Source organism: Cyprinodon variegatus, unplaced genomic scaffold (genome assembly GCF_000732505.1).
Source record: "Cyprinodon variegatus isolate N-32 unplaced genomic scaffold, C_variegatus-1.0 Scaffold115, whole genome shotgun sequence".
In the NCBI taxonomy this organism is placed as follows: domain Eukaryota; kingdom Metazoa; phylum Chordata; class Actinopteri; order Cyprinodontiformes; family Cyprinodontidae; genus Cyprinodon; species Cyprinodon variegatus.
This window is the reverse complement of record NW_015150568.1, coordinates 1,185,661-1,204,842: the sequence shown is the minus strand read 5'-3', so window position 1 is coordinate 1,204,842 and position 19,182 is coordinate 1,185,661. Positions and strand designations below refer to the sequence as shown.

Below are 19,182 nucleotides of genomic sequence, written 5' to 3'. Positions count from 1 at the left end.
CTTCTTATGACTTATTTAGAAAAAAAGGCCAACATCAGACAAAAACCAAGGAGCTCATATTTGGCTTATTCAGAGTTTAAATAAAGAACTTGGCTCATGCCAAAAGATCAAACCAAAGTATTTTTGTTCTTTTTACTGTTGGGGCTTCCTTAATGTCATGATCCTTTAAGAAGATCTTTGAAAGTCGCTGTACTGTTAAAGCTGTCAGTGAAACAAGGAGACCAGTATCTCATGACTGCCCTTTGGCTTTCAAAGAGTCTATTTGGATTTCGAACCATTTTGTGACGTCAAACTCATGAAAGTGTTGCATTGTGGCGTGAAACAACATTTACAGCATCAGCCTTAATCAATCTGCAAGGCATTGAGGTTTATTTAGTAACAGTAAAGTTTATTAAAGTGAGGAAGCCACGTTGTGAATAAGATGGGGGGGGGGACCGTATAATTCCTTTAGAGGAACAGATCAGCTTTTGTTTGTTCAGTAGCTAATAATCAGCAGAGACTTCATGCAGATTTAATAAAGTTGACTGATCACACTGTGAAGTTGTCCGCCAGTATTTGATAATCAAATAGGCTCTTACAATTAATTTATGGCGTTCCTTAGAAATTGGTTAACTTAAGAATTATGAGACAAAAAATAGAAATGCTTGATGGAAGTTGGAGATGATGGCCTTCCTGTTCCTGAATGTTTTTATCTGCGCTTCTATGAGCTCATGGATTCTGTTCTGCTTGGTTTAGAGCAAAACGACGCAAAATGGCTGACAAGGTTCTTCCACAGAGGGTGGGTAAAAGTTTCCCTCAAGGGTCATAAAAAAAAAATCAAACAAAATCCATTAGAGGCTACTAGATTTCATTAATATTTTGCCCTTCTCTTGATGTTTAGATACGAGACCTGGTCCCAGAGTCTCAGGCCTACATGGATCTTCTGGCCTTTGAGAGGAAGCTGGATCAGACCATCGCTCGAAAACGGATGGAGATTCAGGAGGCCATCAAAAAGCCCATCATGGTATTTGCTTTTCATTAAGCGTTGTCTTCATTTTCAGTGGGGTTTTTTTTTCTACTTTAAAACGCAGTTGAGAATTTCTTTGTTAGTTTCAGCCCTAAACATACATATAAACGTTGTTCATTATTTGCATACCAGGTCTTCATTTGATTCAAATTTGTGTATGGAAACAGTTGCTGTAAACCCTCATGTGGTCAGAAAAACATTTAATGAAAGTAAGCTATCCCTTTTAGGTTACAAAGGGATAAAGGAGCCACTACACTTTGATCCATTTTGAGAATAAACTGCAGCAAAAAACAGCCTCATTTTCCACCAGTAACATCAGTGCTGATCTTTGAAATATTTTTTTCAAAGAAACCCTTGTTTAGTATTCGATAATATGATGAAAACTATCCAGTCTACCATAAAGAACAGGAATGAATCCTAAAAGTTAAAGTCACAAACCTTTTAAATGTAGAATTCAAAGGACCCCATCACACTTCACCAAACAATAAGTTAGTTATATGACACTAAAAGATTAACATGTAGAAGTAAACCTCAATAAAAGCACAAAGGAGGCTTGGAATGTATCATGATCCAAATCATAAAATCTAGAGTGAAAACATTGGCCTGCATGGTTTCTAATTGGATTTCTGGTTTATGGATTAATCATTTAATGTTGCAACCCAACGCATGGAGCCAAACAATAAGAAAGATGGACAAATGTCTCAAGCAACCAAGTCCTGGTGAAAACCAGTGTACGACACAAAGATTTCAACATATGGAGCAGAATCTGTAGATTGATTTTGCCTTTAAAGGCTCAGAGGTCTTTGTTAGAGTTCATGGTATGATGGACTTAAACATTATAGATACAAACCAGGTGCCCTTCAACCATAAAACTGGTTCTAGTCATGTTTTTAATTGTATTGTTTGAGCAAGTTTCCCAAAATATGGTTCAAACACAAAAATGTCTTACCAGACACAAAATCAACCTTTTGTCATCATTGCCATCTTAGTTGTCAAACCTAAATCCTGTCAGAAATCTGTGGACTGAGGTGAGAAGAAGGGAAAAAGCAGAACGAAGGATAGAGATTTTATAAAGTGGCCAAAGATTCTTCTCTCTCCACACTTAAACCTTGGGAAATGTAATGGGAGATGACTGATTGCTGCCCTGAGGACATACCACCAGTGCCAGTAAATATCCCACAGTTTTTTTTTTTTTTTTTTAAACCCTGCTCTGAAAATGTTATAAATTTAAATCCTTGATTTTTCTCTTGGATTAAGATAGTGCAACACAACACTTCTTAGCCATTTTTCCAGTGATGCCTGCATCTCTAGAGGGTTCTCTATTTTAGAGACAGGTTTTATAAAAGCACTGATTAAACAGCTGCTGTGTCAGAGCCTTTATGTTGGTCTCATTGTAAAGCTTTTTGTTTCTCTCCTTGACACAGCAAAAGCGTAAACTCCGGATCTACATTTCTAACACTTACACTCCCAGCAAGCCTGAGGGAGAGGAATCTGAGAAAGTGTCCTCCTGGGAGCTGAGAGTGGAAGGCAAACTCTTGGAGGAAGTAAGTGAACAGCGCAGCTGGGAAATTGGACTTTTGTTCTGTTTAGACGTTTTTCTCTTTGCTCTCTGACTCCAAGTATTTTGATCCCTGTTGTTGTGTTTCAGTAAGTTTCAGTTGGTCCTTGGCTCAGACCGTGCAGCCAGATGTGCGTTAACAGCTTTCTTCTCTCCCAGCCCCACAACAGCTAACAAACTTCCACACGCACACACAAACTCTCTGTTGAAACACGGAATTGAAACCACTGGCCGTTGCATACCACAAGCTGACATGCCTCCCCTCCCTCCATCAATTCTGGCCCAGCTCATTGTGTCATCTGGGGCCACAGAAGATGGATTTTTTTTTTTTTTCCGGTTAATTTTTTCCCCTCATGCTTATTGGTTCAGGCATGTGTAGGAGAGCTGCACAGAGCAACTGAGGAAAAAAGGGATGTCAGGGAAGGAGTGAGTGGGGTCATGTTGAGCAAACACCAGGGCAGTGAGGTGGCTGGGGGTGTATGTGTGTGTGATGGTGGGTGTGCAACAGCTTTTTTTACTCAACAGTTTGGTTCCTCACTCCCGATGTGGTCACAGCTAAACAATGCAACTGTAGACTCACACTGCAGAGTAAAGAAACACTAGGGCCAAGCATGTTCTGCTCAGTTTTTTCACTCTTTGTGCTCTCTCTCTCTCTGTTTTCAGCCTGGTAAGCAGAAGAAGAAGTTCTCCTCTTTCTTCAAAAGTCTCGTGATTGAGCTCGATAAGGAGCTTTATGGACCCGACAATCACCTAGTAGAGGTAGGAAGTGATGACTCAGTAGCAAAACAAACTCGGGAAATTGTTAAAAACCTAAATGCTCAAAACTGGTTCATCCCCCAAACGTCTTTTGATTTTTAAAATTCAAATATTTAATCAGTATAAAGTCAAAAGATGTGTCTTGTCTGTTCTCTCCATAAAGTATCTTCTTTAAAGTAGATCTTAAGCATCTGGAGGAATAGATCTCCAATATTTACACCAGTATACACAATCTTTTCTATTGCTTAGTAATTACAAATACAGTCTCTTTAACTGTTTTTGTATTCATGCCCTTATTGGCATCTTTTTTTGTATTTATTTTCATATTTGTAATGATTTTAAGATCGTTTTGATGGACCAACAAACTTTGTGGTTTAAGAGGAAAAAGATTTGGGCTCCTTAGTTTTATTATCTATGTAAAAGTCGTTGCTTTGTATAATTGTTTCATAATTTAATTCACTTCTCTGCCTTTTTAAGGTAGGTTTCTAGCTTTGTGTCTCTAGAGCCTAAAATTGTTTCCCATCCTTAAATCTCTTAAACTTACCTGGGTAGCAGAAGAGCATTTGTAAACAGAGTTTTTGCAGTTCTCACAACAGTTTTTCTGTTTGATTTATGTCTGAATGTTGACTAATCAATTCTAACGAAGACTAGGTTTAGATAAAAGGGGAGTGGCGGGCTAGTGGTTAGGGAATAGAGCTTGGAATGCAAATGTTCTGAGTGCGAGCTCCACTCCCACAGACTGCCACACTGGCTCCCTGAGCAAAGACCTTTAACCCCACATTGTGCGGCTCCTCGGCCGCCGCACAATGGCAGCCCACTGCTCCTCAAGGGGATGGGTTAAATGCAGAGAGTTCATTTTGTTGCTCTGTACTTGTTACAGTGTAATGACAATAAAAGGCTGGGGGGAAGAAAGGAATCAAGGCATCTAAAATCTATCTATGTGTTATATTCTAGTGGCACAGGATGCCCACCACTCAGGAGACAGATGGTTTCCAGGTCAAAAGGCCTGGAGATGTGAATGTCAAATGCACTCTTCTGCTCATGCTTGACCATCAGGTAACTTCAACTAACTTGTTTCCTTTTTTTGTAACCTGTCTTGTAGAACTTTAAGCATCATTATCTTGTTTTTCTTTTGGCCAAACCTCTCTGCCTTCTTCTGTGCTTCAGCCTCCGCAGTATAAACTGGACCCTCGTTTGGCTCGTCTCCTTGGCGTGCACACGCAGACTCGGGCCAACATCATGCAAGCTCTCTGGATCTACATCAAGAACAACAAGTTGCAGGACGGTCATGAGAAGGAGTACATCAACTGCAATCGCTACTTCAGACAGGTAAGACCACAGGTTTTTATTGCCTATTATTAGGGCATTTTAAAAGTTGTATTATTTTCAGGTTAGGCCATCAGTTTGTTGATTTGGTGTCTGATGTTTCTCTTGTTGTGAGATGAATATGGAGAATTGTACCGTCAGGTTCCTTGTAATGCAGAGAATTGAAATTAATCTTCAATCTCAGTTTTTAGGAATCATCATCCCCATGTTTCCCTCTTTGCATAGAATTGTTAGATTAATAGATTGCTTAGTTCTGGCCTATTAACAAAAGATGGTTGCCTTTGTAAAATTATCATTATGTTATGCCTGGTTAATTTATGCTAAATTAACCAATTATTAGTTGTGTTGTCTTTTTGTTTGACATGCTGTACAAATATTTATCTTTTAAAACATATTTCACTATTGTAACAAACTGCCCCTCAGATCTTTGGCTGTCAACGCATGAAGTTCTCTGAGATTCCAATGAAGCTGGCGGGCCTGCTGCATCACCCTGACCCCATCATCATCAATCACATCATCAGGTAAAGGAATATTTTACTTTTATTATACAGTTTTTGCTTTTTGGGTCAAACTTGAATGAGGCAGTTAAAAACTGAAATTACCTTTCTTTCAAACCTTTTAAAACGCTAGACTCCTTAATGAAATGTTTGAAGTCAAACCCAGATTAGCAACCCTCCACCTCTTTCTTTTCTGAGCAGTGTGGACCCCACAGACCAGAAGAAGACGGCTTGTTATGATATTGATGTGGAAGTAGACGACCCTCTGAAAGCCCAGATGAACAGCTTTCTGTCCTCCACCACCAACCAACAGGAAATTGCCGCTCTAGAAATGAAGGTTGGAGCTTTACAGTAAAACCCAGCTATTTAAAGTCTGATCATAAACTGTTCTTTTCTTTTGAGTTAAAGAGTTATTGAAAATGTGCTTTTTGTTGCAGATTCATGAAACAATAGAGTACATTAACCAGCTTAAAACAGAGAGAGACTTTATGCTGAGCTTCAGCAATAATCCTCAAGAGTTCATCAAGGACTGGCTCAAGTCTCAGTGCCGAGATCTGAAGGTCAGTAAATAATTTAATGGACTTCTCTAATAACTTTACCACACAGGTCTTGGTTGGACATTAGACAACATTGAAGCTCTAAGGTACCATTGCCTGATCTAATCGGTAATGTTGTAATTGTTATACGTATTTAGTTTATTGCAATTTGCTAATTATATTATATCAGCGGTATTATTTATTAAGGCACCATTTGATTCACGTTTTTATCAGGTAAAAACTGCATCGGCAGATATGTTGTTGGTGGAGTTTGGAAAAAATGTATTTACATTTTCTTACATTGATTAAATAAGGATATATTATCTGGTCTTTCAACCATAATCAGATCATTCACATGGTCACAGTTCCATTCAGAAGTGACCAGTAGTATGAGCTGAAACAAGTGAGGATCTGATTTCATGGTTTGATTTGCACATAGTAAAAAGTTTTTGATAAAAACAAAGAAGTCCAAGTTATTCCTACTGCTCCTAAAATTACATTATTTATATCTGTCATAGTCTCTCTTTAAAAGGCTACGCCTAAGACTCAGACAAACCACCTGCTTTCATGAAGCAGTAAAGGCGGTGAGGCAATATCTATTATATGCAATGTTTAAATGAAACCCATATTTATGCTGTTTAGATTGCTATTTATTTGAGTTAGGAAACCTATTATACTCTTGGTCGTTTTAGACTTAAGACATGTTCAAAGGTAAAACCTTTCACTCAACACCTATGATTTTTCAGCTTTAGAAGCTTAGTCTGTCTGCATTTTAGGTTGTTTTGCTTTAAGTTAAGGCTTTATAATCCATATCAGATTTTCTGGTTTTACCCGTGTATAGTTTTGAAATATAAATAACAAAAATGTTCATCTAGGGTATGGAAAGTTTCTCACTTATTTTTTATTTTTTTCTCTCTTTCCCAGTTGATGACAGATGTAACGGGAAACCCAGAGGAAGAGCGCAGGACAGAGTTTTATCAGGCACCATGGGTTCCAGAAGCAGTGGGTCGATATGTTTATTCCAAAGTGAGTACAATACGATTTTAAAGTTCATAAAAGGTAGTAGCCTAAATATATATCAAATGGTATTTTAAATTCCATTTTCTGTACTAAAAATGTTCACAGACCTACTCACTCTTGTCTTCTTACACTTGAGCTTGTACTGAAGAGTCTGAACTTTCTTTTCTGATCAGTTGCTATGAATTGTTGTATGAATAAGTTGAATGGACCAGAAAAAAATGTAAATAAAGCATCAAATTAATTTACAGATGACCTGCTGTTGTCTGCAGACACTAATCCTTGTTTGTTTCAGGTGCAGCAGAGGAGACAAGAGTTGGAGCAAGTGTTGGGCATCCGACTAACCTAAACGCATTTTAGAGTTGTGAGAGCCACAAGTTGGCTTAAGTCAGCTCTTCCAATTTTATTATCTGCTTATTTGGAACTGGAAATAGTTTGCCATTGTTGCAGGTCGAAATATTCATCAAGGCCTTCTTCGTTTAACAGAATGAGGGACAATGTACATGCTTTGCATTGTCTGTCATTGTCACCCTTCAAAAAATGGTGCCTTACTTTTTGTATTTTATTTTATGGTACAAAAGAAAACAATATGTGCTGGTGTTCTGTTTTTTCTTACCCTTTAAATGTGTGCCTTACAAGAGTTTTTTGTAATATTTTTAAAAAGCGGTAACCTTTAGATATCAAAAAGTGTACAAATTGTTAACAAATGCTTTAAGGCATTAAAAAAATTGCCATTCCATTTTAATGTAAAAGATGTACCTGAAAACATTTTTTCAGAATGTTTTATTCATGAAAATAAAGCAGAATAGGAAACCTTTTATGCAAACATATATTTTCTGTTTGTTGTTTATGTTTGTGATGTAACATTTGATATGTGAGAGGACAGGATTGTTCACTTGAAAAAGCATATAACTTGCTTGCATTTCTCTATTATCTTTTAAAGGTTCACATGGCTTTTTTCTTTTTTGTTGTTGCTTTAAAACCAAAAAGAGGATTCTTGGAAGACTTTGTAGAGCTTTATTGGTAATTAATAGTGGAGAATCAAAACATGTCTGATCAACAAAAAGAACATGTGAACATTTAACCCAAGATGCTTTTTTTTAATGGTTTTTCTTAAAGTTTTGAACCATTCCACCTTATTGTGCCAAAATGTGTTTTATGAAAAAAATGTGTACAAGTATTTTTGTAGTTTCTTTGTAAAATGTTTGCCTATTGTTTAAGTGCCTTGACCTTTTATACATTTGAGTATTTTCCAATAAATGTACTTAAAAAAACTTTCCAAAAGCTGTATTCTTTCAAAGTTCTTAAAGAGTGCAGCAGTCATGTAAAATGCTTTCCACTGCATCGTTGGCAGATTAAAGTAGGATAGCCTCTGCTCAGCCAACCATGCTGTAGTCGTACTGTTGCATGTTTGGGCTGGTCGCAGGGCTCAGGTTCTTCTGCAGAGTAGCGGTTTCAACAGGTATATCTGGTTTTACTCAAACACAAACACTCCTCAACTAAAAGCCAAGATAAATACTACCCTCCTTACTGTGCTGAGTCTTTGGCTTGTAAAATGACACCAGTTTACAGCGGTCGGTTTGCATCACTGGCAGCCTGGATGAGCCCCTACTTATGCGAGCCCATTCCCCAAAGAAAGCTGTTTTGCAAAAAATTGAAAACTAATAATACTGATAAGAAATTCATGAATACGTTTAACAATCGAGGATTGTTTACTACCAAGAAAAACAATGATCTTGTTTTTTTTTTTACACAATTATTTTATAAATTGGAATATTTCAAAGAATACTAGAGTCTAGAGCTTTCTAGGTCTGAGGAGTAGAAGTATTTTTAACTTTGATCTCCAGGCTATTAAAACAACCCAAATGACCATAAACGATGATCATATGCTAATTTCATTGTCACCAGCCATGAGATGGGAATACCCAGGGTTTTTTTGTTTGACTGTTAAGATGACAGGAATTGTTTCCCACTGACAGGGCTGAATTAAGCGACAGAAAACTCTGGAAAACAAAGCCAAATCCCATTACAAAATGTTTTCATGTAATAAACTTTGCAAAAACTACTACTTATCTTTAGCGATGCTGAAACAACATGTGAATCTTTTGTTTTTGTGTAGAAAACTGAAGCAAACTGTTAAATCAAGGAGTGCCAGTGACTATCAACTACTTGTTTTCTGCAGGTAAATTACTGAAAACAACAAATCCTAAGTTTTGAGACTAATTTAAAAGGCTACTTAAAAAGTTTGGTTGGAAATATAAATTTCAAAGTAAAAACTAATCAGAATTAAATAGCATTTGTCAATAACCCAGTAACAAGAGACCTGGAGGAGCCTTTATTGTTTTCATAAAGAATACTACTTACTAAAATGGGGACATTCTGTATAAAATGTTTGGGAACTGTTGGGTTAAATAAAGAAAAAAATGTTTCAAGGGGCGATACAGGTTCTTAAATAGAAGTTAACATCATAGGAGTTGACACTTGGTCAAACAATTCACCAGCGTGAGTATAAAGCCCTTATATTTGCTACAAAAGTTAACTTGATATTGTGATATGAGCAATGTAGTACAGTACACCCGCCGTGTCCTCCAGCCAATGGCAGCAGTGCCCCGCTAGGTGGCGTGTAGTCTCGATAACATAACACAAGAAGAAGAGTTCACCGGAAATGCAACTGCTCTGAAGCGGATGTAAAAAATTCCATCATGGAGGTAGACGGAGTCGATCAAGTAGGTGTATTTTCTCTTGCCGTTTTGTTAATTTTTACTTCAACAATAACAGGAGATTTGGATTTAGGGTCTTTTCGGTGAATAATTACTCCGAATCGTCTATGTTTTCGCAGCTTTATTGAACATTTATTCAGAACATCAAAGGGTATTTTTATTGATAAGCAATGAATGTGTTGTGCAGCTTTGCTGTCTCATTGTAGCCGACGCTGCTAAAGAGCCAGATGCTTACTGTCAAATATACTCTTTTAACGTTCACTTTTCTTACTCACTTGGTTGAAAACCCAAGTCTTCCGAATAATAAACGTTTTTTACTCTTTTAAGATTTAGAGTGTCTTTATATTCTAAGACTATAGTTTATGGCTTACCAATCTAGCGCTTGCTAGCTAATGCTAACACGATCATCTCCCTTAAAGATAACAAATAATTTACCAGGAGCCACTAAATTCTGTATTTCTGTGCAAAATTCAGTTAAACAGTGGTGCTATGTTTACTTTAGGTGTTCTACAACTGTACCCATCTTAAAGATGCTTCTTAGGCCCAGTTATCGATCGGTATTAATATATATTCAGAGAAGCTGCAAACAAGTTCATATTTTTTTATTATTTTTATAAAAAATATATCTTCAGGGAGCAGGACATTTTGTATTGCAAAGTTTGTGTTTCTATTTCTCCTTTTAATTTATTTTCTATTTTTAATTTTTAAAATATGTTTTGGGGAAAATATTTGTGTGTGTATTTAAATATATATACCACCTAAACAAAATGTTTAGGTGGTAATATCAGTCAAAACCATAAAAAAATCACTAATTATATCCCTTAAAAACTGGCTTTGCTTTGCACTCTCAATGTGATCCACAATATTTAAAATAAGTGTAAAACATCTATAAGTTGTATGTTCTTATTACATTTTATGCATTTTAAAACGTATCCAACATGCAGTTATAGATTAAAAAAAATGTTAGGACATTGATCAAAATTCTATTTTAGATTAAACTTTTGGCCCTGATGTCTGTCATAAAATGACCACCTGGAGTCTTACAACAAATTTGGGTCAGAATGACGTCTAAACTGTTCTATGTCAAGACTTCTGCAGTATATGGTTAATCTTGGAAAAACATTTTGTTCCACGTTTTGGTCATCCCGTTATTTCTTTGAGTAAACTCACCTTTTTGTTTGTTTGCAAAGCTTGTAAAATATAACCCTTTTCATTGTTATTTTATAGTAAATTGCTTTAAGAAATGAAAGAAAAAGTGTAAAAATGTATTTAAAAGGAATATTGCAGGAATCCTGCTGACAATATTATTTACCTTTTTTTATAGAACAGATCGGGAACAAACATCAACTTAAATTGCTGTTAAAATATTGATGGAATTTTCTGTTGTTTTAACATAAAACATCCTTAAGGTAATTTTTCCTTTGACAGATGGAGACAGGGGAGAGTAAAGGCGGGTCAGGTCTCCGGCAGTACTACTTATCGAAGATAGAGGAGCTACAGGTGAGAAAGAAGTGCAAAACTAACAGAACTCAGACGTTAACTCCTACTTTTGGTGGAGCTGTGCTTAATTTATTTATTTTTTACCCACCCCCTCCACAGCTGACTGTGAATGATAAGAGCCAGAATCTTAGACGCCTGCAGGCTCAAAGGAATGAGCTCAATGCCAAAGGTAGATTCAAACACTAAATACTTAAATTGAAATGGGTATGAGGGCTTTGTTAGAATTTGTTTTTGTCTTCAAGTGCGTCTACTTCGTGAGGAGCTGCAGCTGTTGCAGGAGCAGGGGTCCTATGTGGGAGAAGTAGTCCGGGTTATGGACAAAAAGAAAGTGCTGGTCAAGGTTTGCTTTGCTTTGGGACTAAACTACATCTTAATGCTTGGAATGATTGATAGCCTGGATTGACTACTTTCTCTTTCAACTTAGGTACATCCTGAAGGGAAATTTGTTGTGGATGTGGACAAGAACATTGACATAAATGATGTGAGTATCTTTGCTATTAAGCTTCAACAGAAAACCAAGCAATTTTTATACTGCTGTTACTTCCCCACCAGGTGACTCCAAACTGCCGTGTGGCTTTACGTAACGACAGCTACACCCTCCACAAGATCCTGCCCAACAAAGTGGACCCTCTGGTTTCCCTGATGATGGTGGAGAAGGTGCCAGATTCCACCTATGAAATGATTGGTGGCCTGGATAAACAGATCAAGGAGATCAAAGAAGTGATCGAGCTGCCTGTGAAGCATCCAGAACTGTTTGAGGCTTTGGGAATCGCACAACCAAAGGTGGGTGAAACTCGGTCTTGTATTTCTCATCGAGTCTGGAAAGAGACGAGCTGTTTTGGAATCATTTTGTACCACAACAGTCTTTGAAATATAAATATGGGGATCTTATCTGTATGAATTGCTTAATAAATATTGCAATTTCACTTTCTTGGAGACATAAGTGACTTTATAGATGGTAAACCCAGTAATTATTGATGAAACATTCCCCACCTGTGTAAACAATTAAAATATTCAGCCCGAAGAATTCTTAAGAATTTAATAAAGATTATTTACTGAAGTTTATACTCTTAAATAGTAAAATGTTTTGACTGATTAGCTGCAGAATGAGTTATGTATTCTGGTGAAGATTCCCACTCATCCAGGTCATAGTTTCTAAGCCAAAACAAGACTTTTTTTTGGGCTACTCTATAAAGCTTGGAACTCAACACTAATTGTGACGTTTTAATTTTAAAAAAACTTACTGGATGGGAAGGGAAACGTCTTCTAACTTGGCAAACAAAGTCCAGTGGTTTGTTTTTTAACTTTTTTGTAATCAGTTGTTATGTATTTGCTTTGCTTCTTTTTTCAGGGTGTTCTGCTGTACGGACCACCAGGTACAGGAAAGACCCTGCTAGCCAGAGCTGTAGCTCACCACACGGACTGCACCTTTATCAGGGTCTCTGGCTCTGAGCTGGTCCAGAAATTTATTGGAGAGGGTGAGTTCTCATCTCTTGCCATTCTTGCAACAAAATCCAAAAGAATCTTCTTTTAATTCTATATTTCCCTGCTCTGTTTCAGGGGCTCGTATGGTGCGCGAGTTGTTTGTCATGGCGAGAGAGCACGCTCCCTCCATCATTTTCATGGATGAGATCGACTCCATTGGGTCGTCTCGTCTGGAGGGCGGCTCTGGCGGAGACAGTGAGGTTCAGAGGACAATGTTGGAGCTGCTTAATCAGCTGGATGGCTTTGAGGCGACTAAAAACATCAAGGTTTCTCCTTTTTTTAAATTTTTTTTTCGATTCTTTGATGCTTGTTGTTGGAAATTTTTTAAATAAGAATCAACTAACCTTGATGATTCCAGTTTATTAGCATAACGAATATCTCTGGTATAAATATGCAGGTCATCATGGCCACTAACCGTATTGACATCTTGGACTCGGCTCTGCTCAGGCCAGGAAGGATTGACAGAAAGATTGAGTTCCCTCCTCCTAATGAAGAGGTGGGTTTTAATGCATCTTCTGTTCCTTTTAAGGTCAATTTATGTCGTTATCTGCTTTAATATGTACACACCTCTGCTTGCAACAGGCCCGTCTGGACATCCTGAAGATCCACTCCAGGAAGATGAACCTCACTCGTGGCATTAACTTGAGGAAGATTGCAGAGCTGATGCCGGGAGCCTCTGGTGCTGAGGTTAAGGTGAGAATTTACCTCTCTGATTTAAGGCAGGTAGCGGCCAGATAAGGATGAATGTAGCTTAAACTTCTTTTCATATTTCAGGGAGTCTGCACAGAGGCAGGGATGTACGCTCTGAGAGAGCGGAGAGTCCATGTTACCCAAGAGGACTTTGAGATGGCTGTGGCAAAGGTCAGAACAACTTATCCTAAAAGCATACTGTAACCAAAAAACACAGATCACAAGCTTGAATCTGTTATCTAAAACATGTTTCTGTTAACCAGGTGATGCAGAAAGACAGCGAGAAGAACATGTCTATCAAGAAGCTGTGGAAGTAAAAGAAAAAACGGAAGTGTGGGATTCCAGCACACATTGCAAATACATATGTATATTTTCCTTTCTTTGTTTGTATGAGTCCATAATTAAATGGTTTCCCTCATGACGTCTGTTTATTTTACAAAAAAAATGTCGACTAACGGTTGTCCAACAGGGCAGATTTATTCTGTCGTCACACAGTTTACAACAATTTCCCGTGCAAATTCAACACATTTATTATGGCACTTCACAGTATAGCTGCTGCTAAAACTAACCCATCACAACAGATCTTTTTCAACTTGGTCCTGCATGCCTGAGATAGTTGTTAGACTACCACTGTACCTTAGAGATATACAATATGTACATCAGCACTCCTCTCTGTGTGACTAATGCACACAGTGCTTCACTTAAACAGTCCTAAAGAAAGTCACTGCAGACTTTATATGCAATAATGACACAAAGTACAGCCAGTGGAAATATTTTCTATAACAATAATGATTGTCATCAGGAAAATAAGTACACTCTTGCTGCTGAGGGGATTTTGAAGATGGTAGTGTTAATGTGTCACATACAGTAAGTGTGTGGTTTAACACAAAGCTAATGAGGAAACACATCAGCAATTAAAGCAGAATGATTTCTGCTTCATGCGGAGGTTTATAAGGCCATTTTAAGGTATATATAATTACAGTTTAAAACATCTGGAACATTTAAGGTATTTTGCTCTTTTTTGGATGTTTCAATAAAGCCAGTCTGCAATCACCATTCCAGAAAGACTAAATATCAAACTCTACATATTTTGATACATGTTTCAGGTTCATGATTGGGTGTTACAGAAATACTTAACAATCCCAAACTGCCTCCTGAGTACTACCCCTAAACTATTAAGTGTTGCTCCCAATGAAGTCACACTTGCAGCTTTGGGGGGTGCCTTGATTGAAAGTGGAGGGTATAAATAAGAATGGGAGGCTCTCTTCTCTCCCAAGAAAAGGAAAGCAGATGTTGCTATAGCAATGCTATGCTGTAGCTCTGTGGGGCAGGTTGTCTTGAAATCAAACATTTTCCCCTTTCTTAGAAATAAATGTATACAGTTTCAGGTTTCAGCTCTCAAAAATCTACAACGCAGCGATAGAGTTGATTCCTTCACGCTATCATCTCAACCCCCACCCGAATGCAGGGGACCAAAACATTTCGCCCTATCGACCCCTCTCTCAGAGGCATAGAGCAGTATCAGGTATTTCAGGCAAACAAAGAACCCAAACAACTTCCCATTCCTAAGGGGCGGACCTGTTCTTCAGGTTCAATTTGCATGTTTTCACAGCCAAAACAAGGCTTTGTTTTAGGCAACTTTATAAAGCTTCAAGCCCAACGTTAATTCTGACATTTTGAATTGAAAGAGCTTCCTGGATAGGAAGCGAAACGTCTTCAAACTTTGAAACAAAATCCAGTGGATTGTTTTTAACTTTTTGAAATAAATGTATACAGTCTAATAACTTAAAAAGAGGACCTTGCCTTTTGGAATTTATTTCTTTTTTACTTCCTCCTAACTTGTGATTTTCTGTCAGACATCTTTATCACAAACATTTTCTGTGACAAAGATGCAGCAAACCAGCGGGACTTATATTTAAATGCAGATGTTTCTTCCTCCATTAGTTTGCTGATACACGCTATGCCAAATCCAGGGAGCCTACACTGATGCAGTCCTGCTATTTAAGGGCTGAACAGTTCACTAGCCCTATCCAATACGTGGTTTAGGACTGCCCTTAATATGGCGGACCCTCCGCTGGGAAGTGCAGAGAGGGTTCATGCATAGTGGTAGAGTTTAGGAGCCAGAAAGGGATTGTGTCATTCTCTAGAACAGAGTGTGGATGTATGGCAAAAAAAAAAAAAAACAAGCTAGCAGAGGCTTGATTTAAAGCCACCAGAGATGGCAAAAGTATTCACTTTCTGTACTTGAGTAAAAGTACAGATACTCTGGTAAAAGTGGAAGTACTGATTAAACTTCTTTATTCAAGTAAAAGTAACAAAGTACAGGCTTGTAAATTTACTTAAAGTATAAAAGTAAAAGAAGAAACCACTTTTTTCATGCCGTTGCCTACATTTTAAATGGATGTCTGCCAATAGGACTAGATCTCCGTTGTGTTCATTTTCAATCATCTCGTCGTCCATGCTACTATGCTAACGCCACCGCCACCAAGCTGCAATGATTTGCAGCTAATGAATACCGCCGAATCTGTCGATTCATCTTGTAGTGGTGCATCAAATGCAACGCAGATTCCCATCCAGTTAGATTGAATTTGATATTGATGACGTGAAAAAAAATAACGGTAACTCCATTGAAATGATTCAAAACTAAAGTAACGAGACAATTTTTAAAAATGTAAGGAGTAGAAAGTACAGATATTTGTGTAAAAATGTAAGGAGTAGAAGTAAAAAGTCGCCATAAAAATAAGTAGTAAAGTAAAAATATCAGAAAAATCTACTTGAGTACAGTAACGAAGTATTTGTACTGCGTTACTTCCCATCTCTGAAAGCCACATAACATGGGCACCTTTCTGTCATTGAGCCAACTCTTAAACCCCTCTGTCTGCAAGACCCTCTGACAAAAAAATATAAAATAAATAAATCTAACCCTTTTCAATGTCCCACAATGGGGAAATTCACTCTGCATTTTAACACATCCCCTTGAAGAGCAGTGGGCTGCCATGGTGTGGCTCCCCAGGATCAGTTTCAGGTTAAGGGTCTTGCTCAGGAACCCAGAGTGCAGGCTGTGGGCATCAAATCGGTTTTTTGCAACCTTCTCAGAACCAACCTGCTCTAACCATTAGGCCAACATTCCCCAACAACCTGACTCAACAACAGGAAAATAATGTTTAAGTAAAGTGGCTGAAAGAGGGGAAAAAAAAAAACCAAGATGCAACAATGATCTACTCCAAGTACGGCGGTCAACCTGGTCAAAACACTAGTCTAACCTTGTCAGAGTGTAACAGGAGTAAAAGCCTGCTAATCTCAATGAATTGAGTCATTGATAGAAAAGATTGAGCCAAAATAAAAATGAAGCTACAGTTATTTTAGAGTGTACTTAGTTTTCCTCCATGACATTTTTGACCATCACCGAAACATTGCGTGTGGAACAGTAACATGATAGTTGAGGCTCTTTGCACAGTGGTTTCCGTTTGGTCATGAAGTTCATTTGGCTAACGTCTCACCCAGCAGACAGGAACCCACTGGGGCTCCGTCAGCACCCTCTCCAGCACCATCTGGAGCTCTGCTAAGGCACTCACTGGGTCCTCCTTCAACATTACATAGTCAACCCAATGGCCGTAGTTCTCATCCATCTTCTCTGCAGATAGTTTCATTTCCTGAAGATCCTCCTCCTAAGGACAACAAAGAGGGAAGAGCCAATTGCTTCCATTCTTTTACAACTGGAATTTTTTACAAAAAGATTTTTTTTTTTTTATCATGCTATTCTATATCGATCCTTTATGAATAACAAAAGTCGTTCTGACTCTCTGTGGGTATTATTGCCATGTGACTTACTGTGATTCCAGCGCTGAGTGAGGAAGATGAGCCAAAGTGTTTTCTGTGACAGTCTGGGATGCGAGGCTTCACAAAAATGATAAATGGTTTAAACTCCGCCGTTCGCAGCGTATTCAGGGCCTGTTAAGAAAAGCAACATAACACACATCTATAAATCAGGAAGTAATGACTGATTATCAAATGATGATCAGAAGTTGTATAGCAAGAACTTCAAACGGAGATGTAAAATCAGGACAAAATTTTTGATGCAAGAACTTAAAGTCCCGGGTGTCCAACAAAAATATAACGTTATTTTACAAATAATAGAACAAATGTAATATTTCAGACATATGCACAAAGTCATATCTGCCAAAAGGCATTGGGTCTATGTCTTATGTGTTCCCAGCTGTAGCTAAATGATACTAATCTGACCTTTCAACACACTGCTGATGCAGAAGGATATCTTTCCATAGCAATTATAACTTTACTTAGGGAGGTGACTGGAATCCAGTTTTTTTGGTCAGAATCTGTTTTTTTTTGTTTTTTTTTAATTGACCGCAAAAGAATGAAATTGCGTTTTTTGCTTTTAATGAGGAACATGTGAAAAAGCCTTTTAAACAACATTAACATATTATAAGGTTAGTTTTTTGTTGAGTCTGTAAATAGGAAGTATAAAATATATATCTTAATTTTTGTATTTAAAAAAAAACATTGTAACATTAAGCTTGTATCATATATATGAAATGATTTCTTCTGTTACAATGTAATTCACATGGCTATCAGCTGAATTAAGATAAGAATGATTGTCAGCCTAAATATGTAGCATTTATAGATTTTCTCATAACAGTTAAATTGTGTATTTTTTGTAATCTAGGTAAATCTCTTGGCCTTCTCAATAGATTTCACCTTTTTCTTGCACCACTAGTTTGTTACTGGCATCTTTAAACATGCATGATTGAAATGCAGACCCATACCTCTAACACTGCCTTGTAGAACTTTAATGTTTCTTATATACATTTTATGTAACAGATGAAAATGGACTAGGGCCAAACCATGCCGTGTAAAAAACACGGTTCTCCAAAATATTGTACAAGTAAATAATGATAAATGTGTTGTAAATTTTGTCCCCTTCGCTGTGATTCCCATACTTAAAAATCAAGTGTAACAAAATTCCCTCAAAAGTCACCTTTTTAGTAAACAGGTGTTTATTTCCATTATAAATAGATTATTAAATATATTCAGCTTCTTTTATGTGTATCTAAATGTTCTCCTAAAAATGAAGTATAAGATTTGAAACAGTGCAGATATTTACCTTTTCCCTTTATTCTGGCACATGCAAAATAAAATCTGTATCAAATTTAATTGAGGTATAAAAACAAGTGTTCTTTAAAGACCGCATTGATTGTTGGAGAACTTGTAGAAGGTAAATTGTAGTGTTAATTTCACTGTTGTAAGCATCAAAATTTCAAAAAAAAGTTTGTCTAAATCTAAGTCTAAGATAACAAACAGCAGACAGGTCAAAATTTTGACCCAGAACGTCTGGATATAAAAGCATAATATGTCTGAATATTTCACCTAGCTGCAAAGTTCTTGGCTGGCTGTAGACAATCAGCATACTAACCTCTGGTTGGACATCTACTAGGCAAACCTTGTTTTGTCTCAGAACTTTATGAATGGACTCCAAGCTGGTGCCATAAAGATTATCTTTATACTCCCCATATTCAATAAACCTAAAGAAAAAGACAGATCACAAAGAAACAATGTAAAAAAAAAGTCAAGTTTTTGTTTTCATAAACTGCAAAATGCTTTATATTAATGATTTTTGCATCAAATCAAAAGAATACTGTTTGCTTATACTCACTTCCCACTTTGAATGTCTGCTTCAAAGGCTGCTCTGCTGATGAAGTGGTACTCCACTCCTTCCCTCTCATGGGGCTTTCTACCTCGGGTCGTGTCTTCAGGTTCAAGTTTCAGACAGCCAGACGGATTGACAAGATACATTTATTAGATATGTCAACTAGGGGATCCATTTTCTGTAGAGAAAATGCAATTGGGAACGAACAGCATCACTTATGGAACATGGAAGACTTACGTGGAACAGCCAAACCAAACCATCTGGGATTCTCAGCAATCACCTTCTGTTTTAGCTCAGTGACCCGAGCTCCTAACGAACCTGGGTTCAAAAAAATTATTCAAGCATGTTTAACAAAAATGCAACCCCAACATCTACACCCAATAATTAAGTCTGCAGCTACTCAATAAACTTCCTCTGATAGGCATC

The 19,182-nt window shown here is 37.4% G+C and overlaps 3 protein-coding genes across 4 annotated transcripts in view; 2 read left to right on the top strand and 1 right to left on the bottom strand.

Moving 5' to 3' along the window:
• smarcd2 (SWI/SNF related, matrix associated, actin dependent regulator of chromatin, subfamily d, member 2) overlaps window positions 1-7,952 on the top strand; it is an 11,404-nt gene extending 3,452 nt beyond the window's left edge. For both annotated transcript variants that reach the window (XM_015375246.1, XM_015375245.1), the window contains 11 exons: window positions 736-778; window positions 881-1,003; window positions 2,431-2,550; window positions 3,228-3,323; window positions 4,275-4,376; window positions 4,488-4,649; window positions 5,070-5,167; window positions 5,345-5,480; window positions 5,581-5,703; window positions 6,604-6,705; window positions 6,992-7,952. In XM_015375246.1, coding sequence (XP_015230732.1) covers window positions 736-778; window positions 881-1,003; window positions 2,431-2,550; window positions 3,228-3,323; window positions 4,275-4,376; window positions 4,488-4,649; window positions 5,070-5,167; window positions 5,345-5,480; window positions 5,581-5,703; window positions 6,604-6,705; window positions 6,992-7,045 — 1,159 coding nt within the window. In that variant the 3' untranslated portion in view covers window positions 7,046-7,952. The remainder of the gene's footprint in view (window positions 1-735; window positions 779-880; window positions 1,004-2,430; window positions 2,551-3,227; window positions 3,324-4,274; window positions 4,377-4,487; window positions 4,650-5,069; window positions 5,168-5,344; window positions 5,481-5,580; window positions 5,704-6,603; window positions 6,706-6,991) is intronic.
• A 1,394-nt stretch (window positions 7,953-9,346) lies between these two features.
• psmc5 (proteasome 26S subunit, ATPase 5) lies at window positions 9,347-13,509 on the top strand. Its single transcript, XM_015375207.1, has 12 exons — window positions 9,347-9,422; window positions 10,845-10,916; window positions 11,016-11,085; window positions 11,159-11,256; window positions 11,341-11,397; window positions 11,469-11,699; window positions 12,268-12,394; window positions 12,477-12,667; window positions 12,799-12,897; window positions 12,984-13,094; window positions 13,176-13,262; window positions 13,355-13,509. The coding sequence occupies exons 1-12, from the start codon at window positions 9,399-9,401 to the stop codon at window positions 13,406-13,408; spliced, it is 1,221 nt and encodes a 406-aa protein (XP_015230693.1). The 5' UTR covers window positions 9,347-9,398; the 3' UTR covers window positions 13,409-13,509.
• Window positions 13,510-15,491: 1,982 nt separating this feature from the next.
• LOC107085095 (MAGUK p55 subfamily member 3-like) overlaps window positions 15,492-19,182 on the bottom strand; it is a 26,729-nt gene continuing 23,038 nt past the window's right edge. The window contains exons 15-19 of the mRNA XM_015375248.1: window positions 18,994-19,074; window positions 18,763-18,856; window positions 18,523-18,631; window positions 16,923-17,042; window positions 15,492-16,759 (exon numbers count right to left, since the gene is read on the bottom strand). Coding sequence (XP_015230734.1) covers window positions 16,580-16,759; window positions 16,923-17,042; window positions 18,523-18,631; window positions 18,763-18,856; window positions 18,994-19,074 — 584 coding nt within the window. The 3' untranslated portion in view covers window positions 15,492-16,579. The remainder of the gene's footprint in view (window positions 16,760-16,922; window positions 17,043-18,522; window positions 18,632-18,762; window positions 18,857-18,993; window positions 19,075-19,182) is intronic.

What these genes read in the sequence shown, in the direction of transcription:
- psmc5 (XM_015375207.1), top strand. Translation starts at nt 9,399, where the DNA reads ATGGAGGTAGACGGAGTCGATCAA. An exon ending in AGGTAGACGGAGTCGATCAA is followed by an intron (nt 9,423 to 10,844) that starts GTAGGTGTATTT and finishes TTCCTTTGACAG; the next exon opens with ATGGAGACAGGGGAGAGTAA. An exon ending in AGGCGACTAAAAACATCAAG is followed by an intron (nt 12,668 to 12,798) that starts GTTTCTCCTTTT and finishes ATAAATATGCAG; the next exon opens with GTCATCATGGCCACTAACCG.